Genomic DNA, 15,565 nt, shown 5'->3' on the forward strand with positions numbered 1-15,565 from the left:
CAGCTGGCTTGAGGGTCAGTTGGCCTCTTCAGCCAGTGTCCTTGTTTGAAACAATGCCCACCACAGGCAGCTGTCATGAGAATTAACAGGATTCAGATGTAAGGGCCTGGAGCAGAGCACAGGTGCTTGACGGACCATTTTAACTTATCTGTGGAGGTTTTCCATGGACGGGTTTATTTAGAGATGCTAAGACCTATTTGGAGGCTGCAAAAACCCCTAGACTTGAGCTCACTGAAGGGCACATGATGCCCTCATGTGGCTCAAACTAGATTTGTTTGGGGAAAGGGTGTCTTTAATGTGAATTTTAAAAATATCCATTTGTTTTAGCAGCACAACCATGTTTGGAGACTTGGGCTATTCTGGGAATATTGCTTTGGTTGTTTGTAAGCTCCTCCTGATGTTCAACTCTGAGGACATTAACTGGGACAGAAATGTCTCATTTAAATTAAAAAAATCACAAAGAAAAGTGGTGGGGAATTGTGGTGGTGCCACATGTAATAAAGAAGGGAGAGACAAGCTCAGTCTAGAGGGACTGTGAATTAAATTGCAGAACATGCCACACAGGACAATTTTACATGGTTCTACCCAGGGTTCTAATTTGAGATTCCTATAAAGGCCCTGGTCTGTGGCTGCCTTCGCAGACTACAGAGGGAACAGTCTTTGAAGTTCTGTGCCCTCCACCAGAACCCAGAGCATTAAAACAAAAAAACAAAAAACAAGAAACAAAAACAAGGGAGGTATATTTAAGAGGCAGCCAGCCTATACCTGAACAAAAAAACCACCACCAGAAAAAACAAACACATCTTACTTTTGAAGTTGAACATTTGAGACTATGGTAGTCAATATTTCAATAATCCATTTTCACGAGAAGATAGGGCATCCTTTATTGAGATTTGCATGACTATGGAAGGCTAAGAATAGGGAGACATCAGGGTAGGAGGGCCCGTCCTTAGACATACGCCCAAGCCAGGGATGAATATTTGTTTGGCTTTTTTTGAGACGGAGTCTTGCTCTGTCTCCCAGGCTGGAGTGCACTGGCGTGATCTTGGCTCACTGCTACCTCCACCTCCCAGGTCAAGTGATTCTCCTGCCTCAGCCTCCCGAGTAGCTAGGATTACAGGTGCCCGCCACCACACCCGGCTTATTTTTTTTGTATTTTTAGTAGAGACAGGGTTTCACCATGTTGGCCAGGCTGGTCTTGAACTCCTGACCTCAAGTGATCTGCCTGCCTCGGCCTCCCAAAGTGCTGGGATTACAGGTGTGAGCCACTGCGCCCGGCTGGATGTTTTTTAAACAACCTTAGGTGTACTATGCAGGTACAGATAGTTCAGAATGAACCACTTAAGATACAACACCTATGCAGAACAGAGCATTCAGAAGTTTCTTCCCTAACGTTTGGCTCATCTACGACCACAAAAAACCCAAGAGGTTCTTAAAAGTCAGGGGCTCTGGAATTACCTGCCCAGACAGAAGTCAGAAACTTAGGCCTAGAAATCCGCATTTTAAACTCATTCCTGAGGTGCTCTTCACGTATCTGGTCCACCGCTTTAGGGTGCCACGCTAATGCTTCTTAGATTTGAGCAACCAGTGAAATTACAGAATCTTCAAGACTTACTTTGAGCTGTCAACTATTATCTCACAAAGAACAATGAAAAGCGATAATCATCTCCTTTCATCCTTGTTCCAAAAAATATTATGTATATTTGTCTTTGGAAAAAATCTTGTACATGACCTTTACTGTTGTTTGCTTGGAGAGCTGTGTATGTCACTGCGGTCCAACCTCTGGGAACCCCAAGGGGCTTTGGGCACCACTTCAGGGTGAATGATGGGCCCAAGAGACAAGGCTTACTAGAGAACACCATCATCTTCCATTATTTTATTATTTTTTATACATATATATATATATATGCAGATCTGTTTTATGTACAACAATTGGTTCTATCAAATATTCAGACCAAGGCATTCTACTGGTAATTTCCCCCCAAATCAATTCAGGTAAAATTAGATACTTATGCACTTCACGGGCTATCAAAACTTGCAACTTCATTATCCATTTCAGTTCTGAGGTCACACACACAATTCAAAATATACATTAACTAGGTTAAGGCGATAAAAGTGGGCTGAAAGAAACCACAGGATTCAGAACAATGAAACTGTGTATTTTGCTTGCATGAGAGTCATAACGTGAACAGCAAGTATTGTGCGTATCTCATAGCTCTTCAGTGGAGAGGCAGCGGCTGCTGAACATCTAAGGTGACTGCACGGCAGGTGGGAAACAGCTGGTGTGGCCTGCTGGAGGCTTCGCCGAGGGAGGGCTCATTTCTTCTCTGCCTCTCCTTTTTTGGGTTCTTGTTTCAATTTGTAATCAGCCAGGGCGGCCTTGATTGCATCTTCAGCCAGCACTGGAAGTAACAGAAGGAAAGAAGCCTAAGTTTCTAGATGTGAAAGAAACGGTCTTGGGAATAGAATCTTTAAGAGCTGGGAGGAAGTGGTGCTGGTGGGGACTAATGGGGTAACCAAGCCAGAAAGCTGGGGCGAGGAGTTGCTGGGCACGTCAGCAGCTGCTTCCTGAGCTGAGTTACTCCTGTGGGTGATCCTGCAGACAGACTAGGGTTAAAAATCTGTGATCCCAGGCTAGTTCCTTAGCCTCTTCAACCCTACTTTCTCTTCTATAGAACTGGGATAATCACACTTTTCTTGCCAGGATAGTGTGGGGATTTACAGAAGATGTCTGACACATAGTAGGGACACAGCAAATGTTAGTTCTTGCCTGCTCCCATCAAAGTCTAGCTTTGGACAAAATCTTGTCATGATAAAAAAGTTGACATGCCCTTTGGAGAAAAGATCATGTCAATCTGTTGATGGCATGGCATTTGCCACATCACCCTCTAGTGATCGAGAGTTTGACCACTTTTATTTAGGAGTCAATATTCAAAGTGAGGCTATGGGGAAAATCAAAACCGAGAGAGCTGGAATGACAGCAGAAAGCAAGCAAATAACAGAGAACATCAGCTAAAGGTTTCAGTACCTAAAAACGCCTAATAAAAGGGCTGGGGATTTCCTGAAACCATGTGAAAATGTTTACAAGTGATGACCTTTCTTTATGGGTACTTAAAATTCCAGATCAAGTGGAAAGAACTTGGGTCTGACCAGGCTTCCTGAAGAATGAGTTAGTGTGTCTGCCCCGGCACCTGGCTCTTCTCCTGTGAGTATTACCCTGGCAAGAGGCCTGACTCTCTGCTGATTTTTAACTAATTTGGTTAGTAAACCTCCATCAATGCCCAGATAAGGCATCTGGGCTTTTTTTTAGGATAGCAGAGAGAGGGACATTGTACAGCTGGGCTTAGTTGTTCCATATATACAGATGCAGACCCCGACAGGAATAGCATCCAGACAGGAAGTGAAGAAATACATAGGAAACAGGATTATGGAGAAAGCTGAGTTTTCTCCCAGATTCTGAAATCAAAGATTGGAGCTTAAATTCTGGCTCTTCCACTTATCAGCCATGTGACGTGGGTGTCTCAACCCAAGCTTAGCTTCCTCATCCATAAGAGGGAAGTAATGGCACCTAGTGTGCACTCAAGGATATTTGTGAGGTTTAGAAATTACGTCCATCAAGTGCTCAGTATGATGGCTGGTGCATACCTCCTTCTGGCATGATTCTCTTAGGGATGAATGTGAGACCATGGGGGCTCTAACCCTCTGCAGGTTATAAGGACAGACTCATGAGCTCTAATTCTGAGGGTTATAAACATGGGCTCCATGACCTAAAAGGACTGTTGCAAACGCAAGTTGAAATTACTGCCAAATGTCCCAGCTGACTGGTATGGAGAGCAGAGACTTACTGGAGCAGTGCAGTTTCACGGGAGGAAGGCAGAGCTCCTTGGCGATATCTGTGTTTTTGATAGTCAAGGCTTCCTCCACCTGAGAGGCATAATGGAAAGATGGGCAGTTTTAGCAATGCTTTATCTTGTGAGGACCAGACAATAAAAAAGGGAGGCCAAAGAGGCCCTCAGTGTTGGTGGGGATGATTTCTGTTTAATAACTCAAAGGGCTGAGGGTCTTCTCAGGACTCCCACTTTATCAAAGCTGCAGCTGGGATTCTCAAGCATGAAGTATACACAGCTGCACTGCCTGGCTTGGGTAAGCAAAGACAGCCCAGACACTTCTCCAAGCCAGGAGTGGAACCTGTGAGAAGTCTCTTAGGGATCTGATTGTGGCCTGTAACAGGAATCTTTTCCTTAAAAGGTAGTGATTTCCTATGCTGGTTTTGTGAGTATCAGCTTCTCCGATGTCCTCATACAAAATGTTAGAATAAATCCTTTTGACTAGAAGTGCCGAATGGCATCAGAGAGGTTGGGAAGATGTCAGGTAAGTAGCACAGTGGCAGTGGTACAGCCGAGTCAGGCCGAATGCTCTCTTTGGTGTCCCCTTTGCCTGTAGGAGCATCTCCAGATCAACTGAAGAGGATGCCTGGGGTCTGGCTGAGAGCCCTGGGGGATAATGTGAGGCAGGCAGATCTTTGCCCATGAAGAACAGTGCCCCACTGCCTTACAGAAAACTAGATTTCCCAACAGCCGGACTCTTTGACTATGTCTATCACTCAGTTTCCCAATTCTGCTAACTCTTCTTGGTTGATTCAGGTTCTGCTCCTGAAACTCAGATGGGAGATCTCAAGGTTAAAGAAATGTCCTCTCTCCCGTTTTCTGATCACAATTCACAGTCCCCTAAGGGCTAGGTTCTGGGAGCAAAAGTGCCTTGTCTCATTTCTCCTTTCACCTGAGGACAGTTCCTGACAAATCACTTCAGAGCTACCTCCTGCCAGAGCAGGTTAGGTCTGAGCTTCCTGGCCCACAGGAGCTTGCCAGCCAGAAGGCCCTGAGCCACAGGAAGCAGGTGGCACGTGGCCTGGCAAACTGCTCTGCTGTGGAGCTGGCCAGCTCCCAAGCATGCTCCTCCATGACTCAGCTCCCTGAACCTGGTCCCTTGGGGCAGCAAAGATGAGTGCCTTGCTGGTTGGCTCTTCTGAGAGGTTTTAACAGCAACTGGATTTTAGAAAGTCCAGCTCTTCACTGTGTTTGGGACCTTTGATCTCTGCAGCTACCAGGGAAAGACACTTGGGAGACAAAGGGATGAAAAAGAAGTTCTAGCTCTTTATTATCTCTGTCTTTAGAGGGCTTGCGATCAGCCACCTGGATCACTGTTCTGATTTCGTTGTTCACTTTGCCCCCACCCTTGCTGTGTTTTTGATTATTTAATCCCTCTGTTAACACAGGCTAGTTTATTTCACCAATTCTTATAAGCCACCTAGAACCCTTCCTGAAACATGAGAGGAAATAAACAAGAAAATAACTACCTTATAACAGCTCTCTGACTTGAGAAATTATAAGAGCATCGGTAACCTTAGAGAAAGTCAAAGATTTCTTTTAAATTCTATTTTGTTAGAGGGACAGGTGAGGATCTTTTCTGTATGTAATTAACACCCGAACAAAAAAATAAAAATGATCAACAAGAAAAAAACCCAAACACCACCTAGTAGAATGATCCATAATTCCCAATTTGAAGAACTGATAATATAATCAACATCTGTGTAGGAGAAATTTTAAAAATTTAGAATATTAAAAAAAGTCATGGTTACTTGTTTTTGACCCATTAGATTTGCGAGCAACCTTACCGTCTTTCCTTTCACCCATTCAGTGGCTAATGAGCTGGAGGCAATTGCGGAACCACAACCAAATGTTTTAAACCTAGCATCCACAATCTTCCCCTTTTCATCCACTTGAATCTAGAAAAGAGACAAGAGTTAAGTGGTGAGTCCTGGGACCACCCTCTGGAACCTGGCACTCACGAAGGTTCACCGGGGCCTTCCCCAAGGGCTTTGGGCTTGCTTTCCACACTAAGTGATGGCATTAATTACTGATTTTGCCTCGTTTCAAAGAGCTCAGTGATGCAAAGTGAAATGCAGGGACAACTATCCAGGCCCAACTGACAAAGATCAGCTGAAAAATATGTCCCTCCACCCCAATATTCTTTTGTTTTGTGACTCTGGCCTTCATTTTGGCTATGAACTTCTATTTGAGGAAGTCTGCTCACAGCTGCTGGGGCAATCTGCCTCTTTAAACACAGAGAGTCCACAATAAAGGTCTCTGGTTAATACTTTTTTCTTGGGCAGCAGATTACACTTAGTGGTTTCCTCCTGTTTTGTTTCTGTATTCCAAGACAGGTATGAAGACCTCTGGCAAGCTGCCCACTCACCATGAAGCAGCAGATTGGCGCTACAACTATAGTTTACCCAAAGCACTGGACGCTATTTTCATGTTTCCCCCAATCTGGGGACAGGTTTAATTTACTGTGTTTCTTGTCTCATTGGGGACTGCTAGCTCACTGGGATTTTCCTTTGATCAGTAAAATTCACAAAACTCTTTAGTTGGCTGAAGTTGGAATTTAAACTGATACAGTGAGTACAAAAATGAGATTACTTTTCTATTTTGGAAAAAGTTGGCATAGTACACTAGCCTAGCAGGAGAGCTACGATTGAGGCCCTGCTCCAGTCATATCTAACATGGACTCATCTCATCTCACAGGAATAAAGATGGAGACCAAGTGAAATGCTGTATGCGCAAGTGCTTTGTAAACTTAAAGGGATTATTGTTATCACTATTAAAAGACTAGCCATACCTGTAATTTCATTACGTCACCACATGCTGGAGCCCCCACCAGTCCAGTTCCAACATTTTTAGATGTCTTGTCAAGGGACCCCACGTTTCTAGGATTTTCATAATGATCAACAACCTAAAATGAGAGGGTTAAGATAAATCATGTTCACTCTCTATTGGTACTGGTCTCTGGTTTGGGGGTAAGCTCCTCGGTCAGCATCTTGAACCTGGCAGGCAATCACTAAATACCAAATTTCACCTGAGTAGAAAGGTCTACACTCATGTCAATGAGAACCATTTGTGACCCCCAATTCCTTTTGTGTCTCCTCTACAATACTTCACAGATTTGAGATACCTAGAAGAAAAAAAAAATCAGTGAAATCATGTCTTGGTTCCATAGGGTTTTTACAAAAATACTTGAGTTTTACCCACCTACATCACCAGACTTGGGCTCAAACAGCAGTTTTGTTATTTTCAAATAAAATCCATCCTCAAAGGATGATTACTATTTAAAAATTCTAAAAATAACCATGGCCCAGGGAGGGAAAGCTTTCTTAGAAGCCTTAAGGTGACTGTTACACAGGGAACAATGCTATGGAATGTGTACGTTTATGTGTCTTTTAAAATAAAAACAGTGCCATTACCGTATTTCAGAGCCTGTCATCACCCTGGTGCAGCAGCGCACCCTGGCTGCTGAAAGGCTGCTAGTCCAAGTTTCTTCAGGGTGTAACCTCAACAAAACACACCCTCCCCGGGAGGGGGAGGAGTGAAGAAGCCCTTGGAGAAAGGGCAGAAGCCAGATCAGAATAAACATCCATTCGAACTGGCACACAGAAGGCCTTAATAACCTTGAGGTTTGGTTACTGGTTAGTAGTAAGCACGCCGATCCCCTTTTCCTCCCCATCTGACTAAGGATTTTGACTCCAAGTAAAAGGGACCTACAGGATAGTATCTAACGTAGGGGCCTTTTGTGCCACGTTGATTTATGACATTCTTTAGTTGTTTCTCGAGTGGGAGTCTCACGTCTGGGGGACTTTGCGCCACCAGACAGCAAGGGGCTGCAAACTATGCATCTATCCCTCCTTCCCCGCCAAAAAAAACCCCAAACAAAACAAAAACATTAGGCATGTTGCTTACAAGCCTGACTCCCCCATGCACTCCTAAAGCAGTAACAGAAACGGTCTCCTCGTGCTGGGGCCTATGTGCCAGGAACCATGCCAGGACTCCACGCACTGTAACATCCTTTGTAAGGGACAACTGAGAGCCCCCCATTTACACCTGGGGAAACAGGTTGAGAGGCGCGTGACCAGCCCAAGGTCATCTGGCCAGGGCAGCGGCGTGGCTGAAGCCGGAGCCCCCTCCGGGGGTGTGTCTATCCCTGGACTCAGAAAGACAAGTCCCAACAGGACCCTGCCTCCTGGGCTGTTGGCGAATTTAAAATTGGGACGCACGAAGTCGCGGCTAGCGGCAGGGCCCGCTGGAAGTCGCCGCCCGATGAGCGGTAACTGTTGTTTATCAGTTGCAGTGAGCCTCACTGCGCAGCAAGGGAAAGTGAGTCAGGGCAAAGACGTGGGAGGGGACAGCTCCTAGTCCTGGCTGCGCAGAAACCCGCGGCCGCCCCTCCAGCCCAGGCCTCCGCCGAGTCGGCATTCCGCGCGTCCCCTTTTTTGTCCCTACCTTCTTGTGATAGAGTCGGGCCGGAGCCGACAGCTCCCGGGCGGGCAGGCGGGGGCTCCGGAGCAGCAGAGCCGATGCCGCCCGCCTCAGACGGCCTGCTCCAGCCGCCGCCATCTTGCCGGCTTGCGCCTGCGCCAGTCCAGAGCGACGCCGAGGGGCGGGACGCGTCTGCGAGTCGGCTCCGAGCTGGGAGCGCGCCTCTCTGACGTCACCGAAGCTTTGCGCCTGCGCCTTACAGCTCCGTGCACGCGTCTGCCTTCTGGCCCCGCCTTGACCACGCCTCTCGGGGGCGGGCGGGGTCGGGAGCGGGAAGGTCTGAAGTCGGAGGAGGGCTTGTCCTGGTTGCTGAATTCTAGTTGAGAGAGGACCTCAGGCTTCTGCAGTGTGGGGCTCAAGTTCGCTTTCACAAAGCCCGCTGCGGGAATGCGGCGCAGAGGACCACCGAGTCCACTTTTCCTAACCCTATTTTGCAGCTAAGGAAGCTGAGATTCAGGGCAGTTTAGTAACTCCGTCCAAGGAGTTACTTAGGTAACTCTTGGAACGCTAAGGGTTTATGTTCAATTAGAATTCGAACTTGGGTAATCCTGGGTTAGAATCCTGGTTCGATTCCTTCCTGGCTGTGTGTCCCTAGACGAATGGTACCGGCTCGCTAAGTTTGAATTTTCCCTTTTATATCAATTCGAGGACAATTGCTTCATGATGAAGCCAGCATCTGTGTCGAGTACCTACTATGTGTCGAGGCGCTCTACTAGACCCGGGGATCCAACGGAAAGCAAAACAGACATACTTCCTGCCCATTAAGCTTGCTAATGAGGGAGCAAGGTAGAGATAGAGACACACACCAATACTTTCCTACCTCAAAAATGGGAAGCTTAAGAAGGAAACGAATACCACGTCCTGATTAAAAAAAGAATATATGTCTATTTTTCTCTCTAAAACAACAGCAAACTCAATTTATATGTCAGTGCCTAGCAATTAAGAATTTCTAAAGAAATGCGTATTAATGTAATCATTTACTGTTGGTTTGCAGTATGTGATCTTATAAAACCGGAAAACTCACGTGTATTTAATGCCTGCTAGGTACCAGACGTTTACATTAAGGGGAGGAATCTGGGAAATGGATTTTTCTCTTGAATGGTGAAATCTATCTTTCACGCAGTTTTCTTTGCGTTTGAGGCGCAGTTGCTGGGGAGACTAAACCCAAGCGCCAGGTCACACTAGGCGATAAGTAAGGCATTTATTCGAAGAATCACTTTGACCTTCTCAAGATGGCGCCAAATTCTTCACTACAGACATCACTTTCGCTCCATGACTTCCTCTATGGCCTCCACTTCCTGCCCAAAGACCCAACTTCTGTCCGAAGTTGTGACGGAACGCATGCCATGATAATGAATTTTTTTATCTGGTGGGAGCTTTTACAAGGGTATAAAATAATATGAATTTAGTGTATTTGGAGATTTTCCCGTTATCTAAGGTTCCCAGTTTCCCTTTTAATGGCAAGAAAGCGGGCTTTTGATAAGGCGCGCGCCGCGGGCAGCTTCTGCCTCAGCGGGTCTTTGGCGGCCGCGGGAAGACCCAAGAGTCATTAGAAGCGCAAGATGGCGACTGCGGCCGCAACCTCGGCTTCAGAACCCGAGGCTGAGTCGAAGCCTGGGCCCAAGGCTGACGGAGAGGAGGATGAGGTTAAGGCGGCTAGGACAAGGAGGAAGGTGTTATCGCGGGCTGTGGCCGCTGCGACATACAAGACCATGGGGCCAGGGTGGGATCAGCAGGAGGAAGGCGTGAGCGAGAGCGATGGGGATGAGTACGCCATGGCTTCCTCCGCGGAGAGCTCCCCCGGGGAGTACGAGTGGGAATATGACGAAGAGGAGGAGAAAAACCAGCTGGAGATTGAGAGACTGGAGGAGCAGGTGGGCCCGGGGGTGGGCAGCGGGCATCTTCCAGTCTTTCAGGTCCTCGGGTCCCTGTGTCCTGGCCCGCCTCCCTAGTCCTCGGCGGCGATAAAGCCGCCAAGGCTGCAGACCCGCTTTTCATGACCGTAGCTCCTGTCATTTGAGTGCTTACTGCGTGCCCAGTGCCTTGCAAACGTTATCCCATTGAATTTTCGCCACGACCCTGTGAAGGAAGCCCTGTTATCTATCCCCATTTTACTGGAGGAAACTGAGGCTCGTGGAGGAAAGTCTCTTGCTCAAGATAACACTTCCTGCAAGTCAGGCCTTGTACTTTGATCCCATTCGAGAACTCCCACTCTTAACCACACGTCCAACAGTAGAAATAAACTCATTCGCAAGAGAGTGTTATTTTGTTATGTAGGAATGACGGCGATGATGAAACTTGTGGTAGGAAAAATATTGACCGCGATGGTGATAATAGAAATGGAAAGGTTTCTGGTTCTGAAGGTTAAGGCCTCAGTTCTAGCTGTTCCACTCTTGTATGTGCTTGTAAGAATTTCTTAATTTCTCTGAGCCTCTCGGCTTCCTTATCTGCAGATTGGGAGCAACAATTTCTGTATAATATAATTTGTAACCGTAACTATAGCTCAGTGCCTAGCATCTAGTCATAACATGGCCTCTCATTTGTAACCTTATGAGGTGGTGATGATATCTACTGTATAATCCAGGATCTCAGCAGGAAATAGGTGGCACATTTAAATTAGGATGATCTGAGAGAAAGTCAATAAAGGTGTGGGTAGGGAAATCAGGAGTGAAGGTTTAGTATTCCATGGCTAGTAACTCCAGAACCTGGTGTCCATCTTTGGGCCGGAAGGGGTGAAGGGTGTGATCTGAATTGTGTGGAGAGGGCACCTGAGACCTGCTGATAACTTTGTTCAAGGGATGCAGCCCCAGTTTCCTGTCAAGGATTGGGGTGGGGGAAGAAATACCCTGACCTCTCTTTCTTCCTCCCACCAAACTTATGCTGGTGCCTCCTGCTGGGCAGACCCATCTGGAAGCTGGAGAGCCAGGAAACCTGTACATGAGGTCTATACTCGGGGACACAGGGCAGGGAGGAGAGGATAGGGTGTTTTTGGAGGGGGCAAACAGAAGAGATGGAGCACATTCTCTTTTTTTTTTTGAGGCAGAGTCTCTCCCTGTCACCCAGGCTGGAGTGCAATGGCACCATCTCGTCTCACTGCAACCTCTGCCGCCCTGGTTCAAGCGATTCTCCTGCCTCAGCCTCCCCAGTAGCTGGGATTCAGACACGCGCCATTGCGCCCGGCTGATGTCTGTATTTTTCGTAGAGACGGGGTTTCACCATGTTGGCCAGGCTGCTCTTGAATTCCTGACCTCAGGTGATCCACCCACCTTGGTCTCCCGTAGTGCTGGGATTACAGGTGTGAACCACTACGCCCGGCCCACATTCTCTTTTTACAGATGAAGAAACGGGTTCAGAACAAATGATGAAATGATTTGCTTTAAGTCATTCATAGTGGGATTTACACTTAAAATGTGGACTAGATGCCACACTGGATGTGAAATCACTCAGTGAATGTGAAGTTGCGAATCCAGTTTACTCATTAAACCTTACTGAGTGTCAGTTTCCTTATAATACTCTCTGGCACTGATATTTTTGTTATGAGATAGTGATGTCATCCATTGGTATAGCTTGTCCCACCCATTACATTTGATTGTCAGAGGAACCAGTTGGGGTTGGCAGGTGGTTACCATTTCTACTTTTTTTTTTTTTTTTTTGAGACTAAGTCTCTCTGTCGCCCAGGCTGGAGTGCAGTGGCACAATCTCGGCTCACTGCAAGCTCCGCCTTCTGGTTCACGCCATTCTCCTGCCTCAGCCTCCTGAGTAGCTGGTACTACAGGCGCCCACCACCACGTCCGGCTAATTTTTACTATTTTTAGTAGAGACAGGGTTTCACCGTTTTAGCCAGGATGGTCTCAATCTCCTGACCCGCCCACCTTGGCCTCCCAAAGTGCTGGGATTACAGGCGTGAGCCACCGCGCCCGCCCTCTACTTTTTATAAATAAGTGTGCTGAAGCTAATTTAGTCTTACTCATTCAGCAAACACAGCGTGACACTGGGTACCAGATTGACTGTGTCCCTGCCCTTCTCGATAGTTCTTCAGACTGCTAGTCCTGGGCCTTTCGATGAGCCTATTCTGTGAGCTGGGGAAAGAGAGGTTTGGGACCAGAGAGGTTAAGTCCTTGGTGAGGGTACACAGCTTGCTAAAGAGCAAGAAAGGAGAGAGCAGAGGTCTCTGGCCACTAGTACTCTGCAGTTGCCTGTCATGCCACAGATCACCAAGGATGGGATGGAGTTTAGAATGTGACCACACAGGATAGGACCTGGCAAGTGATGAACTGAAGACCCTCTGGCCTTATCCTCTTTGTCCTGCGGTCTAGAAATGGACTTTTCCAATTTCTCCAAGCCTCCCACCCGCCTCATCCTGATCCCACAGCTGCTTCTTCCTGCTGTAACTGCTCTTATGGCGGAGCATAATGATGAATTGCTTCCAAATAGGTCTATGAGAAACTTGGCCTTGCCATATTTGAGAGTTCTGGTTCTCATCCCTGAGTGTTTATTTTTTTTTATTTTTTATTATTTATTATTTTTTATTTTTGAGAGCATCTCACTCTTGCCTAGGCTGGAGTAGTGGTGTGATCATGGCTCACTGCAGCTGGGACCTCCCAAGCTCAAGTGATCCTCCCAGCTCATCCTCCAAAGTAGCTCGGACTACAGGCATGCGCCCCCACGCCTGGCTAATTAAAAAAATTTTTCTTTGTAGAGATGGGTTCTTACTATGTTGCCCAGGCAGGTGCTGAATTCCTGAGCTCAAGTGATCCTCCTGCCTCAGCCTTCCGAAGTGCTCGGATCATAGGTGCAAGCTACCGCATGTGGCCTTGATTATATTTTATGGAAGCTGGCAGTTTGCTGTGGTATCTGTCTAACAAAAGCAAATATTTTCCACTGTATGTGTTTGTGCGCTGAAACTAAGAGTGGCACTTCATGGTGGCTTCGGCAGATTTGTCAGTGCAGCAGTACAGAGACTATGGCTTTGCAACCCTGTGTGAACCCAAGCCTTCCATTGAGTAGTGGAAAGGCCTTGTACAAGTTATTTCAGCTCGCAGAGCCTTGGGTGTCCCAATTAGTAAAATGAAGGTTGTAATAGTGCTTTCCTCATGGGACTGTTGTGGGGTGTGGCACAATGTGCCTAAAGCTCTTGGCACAGTTTGGCGCATAATAGGTGCTGCTCCATTCTCCCTTCCCTGCCTTTCCCTTGATTGCACCGGTTGTTTTCTTTCCATCAGTCCTCTCTGTTATTTCTCCCCCATTCTAGTACAGCTAGGTGTAACACATTTTTCACATTGCTAGGGAGTTAAATCAGTTAGCAGATCATTTTGTGATTGGTTAAGTTTCCTTTAAAGCATCTATGTTATTAATCCCAGCTACTCAGGAGGCTGAGGCAGGAGAATCGCTTGAACCCAGGAGGCAGAGGTTGCAGTGAATTGAGATCACACCACTGCACTCCAGCCTGGGTGACAGAGCAAGGTTCTATCTCAAAAAAGAAGAAAAAATCTATGCATTAATGATGTTCTAAGACCAGAATAGACCAGCATATGTACTCATTTATCAGTATAGATTGAACTATGTGGAAATAGCTCTTTTAAGTGCATTTCAGTATGTATTTAATATATGTACTTTCAGGGTACTTGTCCATATATAGTATCTTCATCATTTTACCCTAAAAATCAGAAGTTTACACCAAAAGCCACACCTTAAAGGCAACTTCTTGACTTTAGCGACTTTTATACCTTTTTCTTCTGCTGATCTACACGTGGTGTTCATGTGAGGGGCACTTGCATATGTAGATATTGGTGACACTGACTAGCAAGTGCTCTCCCACTCCTGTTCGTGCTCCGCAAGCACACTCTAGTGAGTTCAGACTGGTGATGTGGCGGGGATTGAATGTTCTTTAATGAAGAAAGTGTATCCTTTTCAAACTTCACTTCTCAAGCATAACAACTGCGGTTACTTTGTGTGACACACTTGATAGGTGATTTTGAAACATCAGTGTGTCATGATAGCCCATTTAAGAACCAGAGCTTTAGCCCAGCTCTTTCATGGTACAGATGAGGAAACAGAACAAGTGGGTATTAGAACACTTGTGTCCTGATCTGGTCCAGTGCTTTTCAGCCTATCATGTGATCATCGGATGAGTTCAGCTTGTCAGGTTTTATGAATCATAAACAGGAGAACATTGCTAAAAGTCGTAAGATTTAAAACTTAGGGATCATGTTCTTATCTGTAATTGATTATTACCTTTGGCATGTAATTTGATAAATACAAAGCAGTTCACATCATGTACAAGAGTTTCTCACCAGATGCAGTGGCTCACACCTGTAGTCCTAGCACTTTGGGAGGCTGAGGCAGGATGATCCCTTGAGCCCAGGAGTTTGAGACCAGACTGGGCAAGATGGTGAGACCCCGTCTTTACAAAAAATAAATTTAAAACATTTAGCCGGGTTTGGTGTCGTGAGCTTGTAGTAGCAGCTACTCAAGAGGCTGAGGCGGGAGGATCACTTGAGCCCGGGAATTTGAGGCTGCAGTGATTGGTGACTGTGCCACGGCACTCCAGCCTGGGTAAGAGTGAGACCCTGTCTCAAAAAAAAAAAAGAGAATTTCTCAAAGTCACTGTTTTTCAACCTGGGGGGTCACAGTCGTAGGTCGTGAATTTATTTTAGCTGAAACAGCCAGTGCCACCTGAGCCATACTGTTTTTCAACTGCATGGGTCTGTTTTGGGCTCTCTCTCCAGTTTGTCTATCCTGTGCCGATTCTACTGATTAACTTATTGCTAAGGCTTGCTATCTGGTAAGACAAATCCTCCTACCTGCTTTTTTTCTTTCCTTGCGGAGTGTTTTGGCTCTTTCATATAAATTTTAGAATTATTTTGTCAAGGTCTGTGAAAAACCCTGTTGGTTTTTTAATTTGAATTGTATTGAATTTATGGATTATTTAGGGGAGAATTGACGTTTTTGCTGTAATGATTATTCTAACCCAGAATATGCATATAACTCCATTCGTCTAGGTATTGAATATTCTTTCTATTTTGAGACATGGTCCTGCCCTGTTGCCCAGGCTGGAGTACAGTGGCATGATCTCAGCACACTGCAACCTCTGCCTGCTGGGCTGAAGCGATCCTTTCACCTCAGCCTTTCGAGTAGCTGGGACCACAGGCATGTGCCACCAGACTCAGCTAATTTTTACAATTTTTGTAGAGACA

The 15,565-nt window shown here is 46.2% G+C and overlaps 2 protein-coding genes across 5 annotated transcripts in view; one reads left to right on the plus strand and one right to left on the minus strand.

The window, feature by feature from the left end:
- Positions 1-1,861: 1,861 nt before the first annotated feature.
- On the minus strand, positions 1,862-8,509 carry ISCU (iron-sulfur cluster assembly enzyme). 2 transcript variants are annotated; one of them, XM_032168782.2, is made up of 6 exons: positions 8,334-8,460; positions 6,916-7,011; positions 6,679-6,792; positions 5,675-5,785; positions 3,846-3,924; positions 1,862-2,402 (listed from the first exon to the last, which is right to left on the minus strand). In XM_032168782.2, the coding sequence occupies exons 2-6, from the start codon at positions 6,952-6,954 to the stop codon at positions 2,317-2,319; spliced, it is 429 nt and encodes a 142-aa protein (XP_032024673.1). In that variant the 5' UTR covers positions 6,955-7,011; positions 8,334-8,460; the 3' UTR covers positions 1,862-2,316. The 2 variants fall into 2 exon arrangements, with proteins under 2 accessions (XP_032024673.1, XP_032024672.1); XM_032168781.3 differs by lacking the exon at positions 6,916-7,011 and having other exon boundaries at positions 8,334-8,509.
- A 1,343-nt stretch (positions 8,510-9,852) lies between these two features.
- Positions 9,853-15,565, plus strand: part of SART3 (spliceosome associated factor 3, U4/U6 recycling protein) — a 38,259-nt gene continuing 32,546 nt past the window's right edge. For 2 of the 3 annotated variants that reach the window (XM_032168783.2, XM_058425272.1), the window contains exon 1: positions 9,854-10,243. In XM_032168783.2, coding sequence (XP_032024674.1) covers positions 9,932-10,243 — 312 coding nt within the window. In that variant the 5' untranslated portion in view covers positions 9,854-9,931. Of the gene's footprint in view, positions 10,244-15,565 lie in introns of all 3 variants that reach the window. The other variant, XM_058425271.1, reaches the window with a different exon arrangement.

The sequence above is a fragment of the Hylobates moloch genome, unplaced genomic scaffold (assembly GCF_009828535.3).
Source record: "Hylobates moloch isolate HMO894 unplaced genomic scaffold, HMol_V3 SCAFFOLD_12, whole genome shotgun sequence".
Lineage (NCBI taxonomy): Eukaryota > Metazoa > Chordata > Mammalia > Primates > Hylobatidae > Hylobates > Hylobates moloch.

What these genes read in the sequence shown, in the direction of transcription:
- ISCU (XM_032168781.3), bottom strand. Translation starts at nt 8,447, where the DNA reads ATGGCGGCGGCTGGAGCAGGCCGTCTGAGGCGGGCGGCATCGGCTCTG. An exon ending in AATGGGTGAAAGGAAAGACG is followed by an intron (nt 3,925 to 5,674) that starts GTAAGGTTGCTC and finishes TATGCCTCTCAG; the next exon opens with GTGGAGGAAGCCTTGACTAT. An exon ending in CGTGAAACTGCACTGCTCCA is followed by an intron (nt 2,403 to 3,845) that starts GTAAGTCTCTGC and finishes TGTTACTTCCAG; the next exon opens with TGCTGGCTGAAGATGCAATC.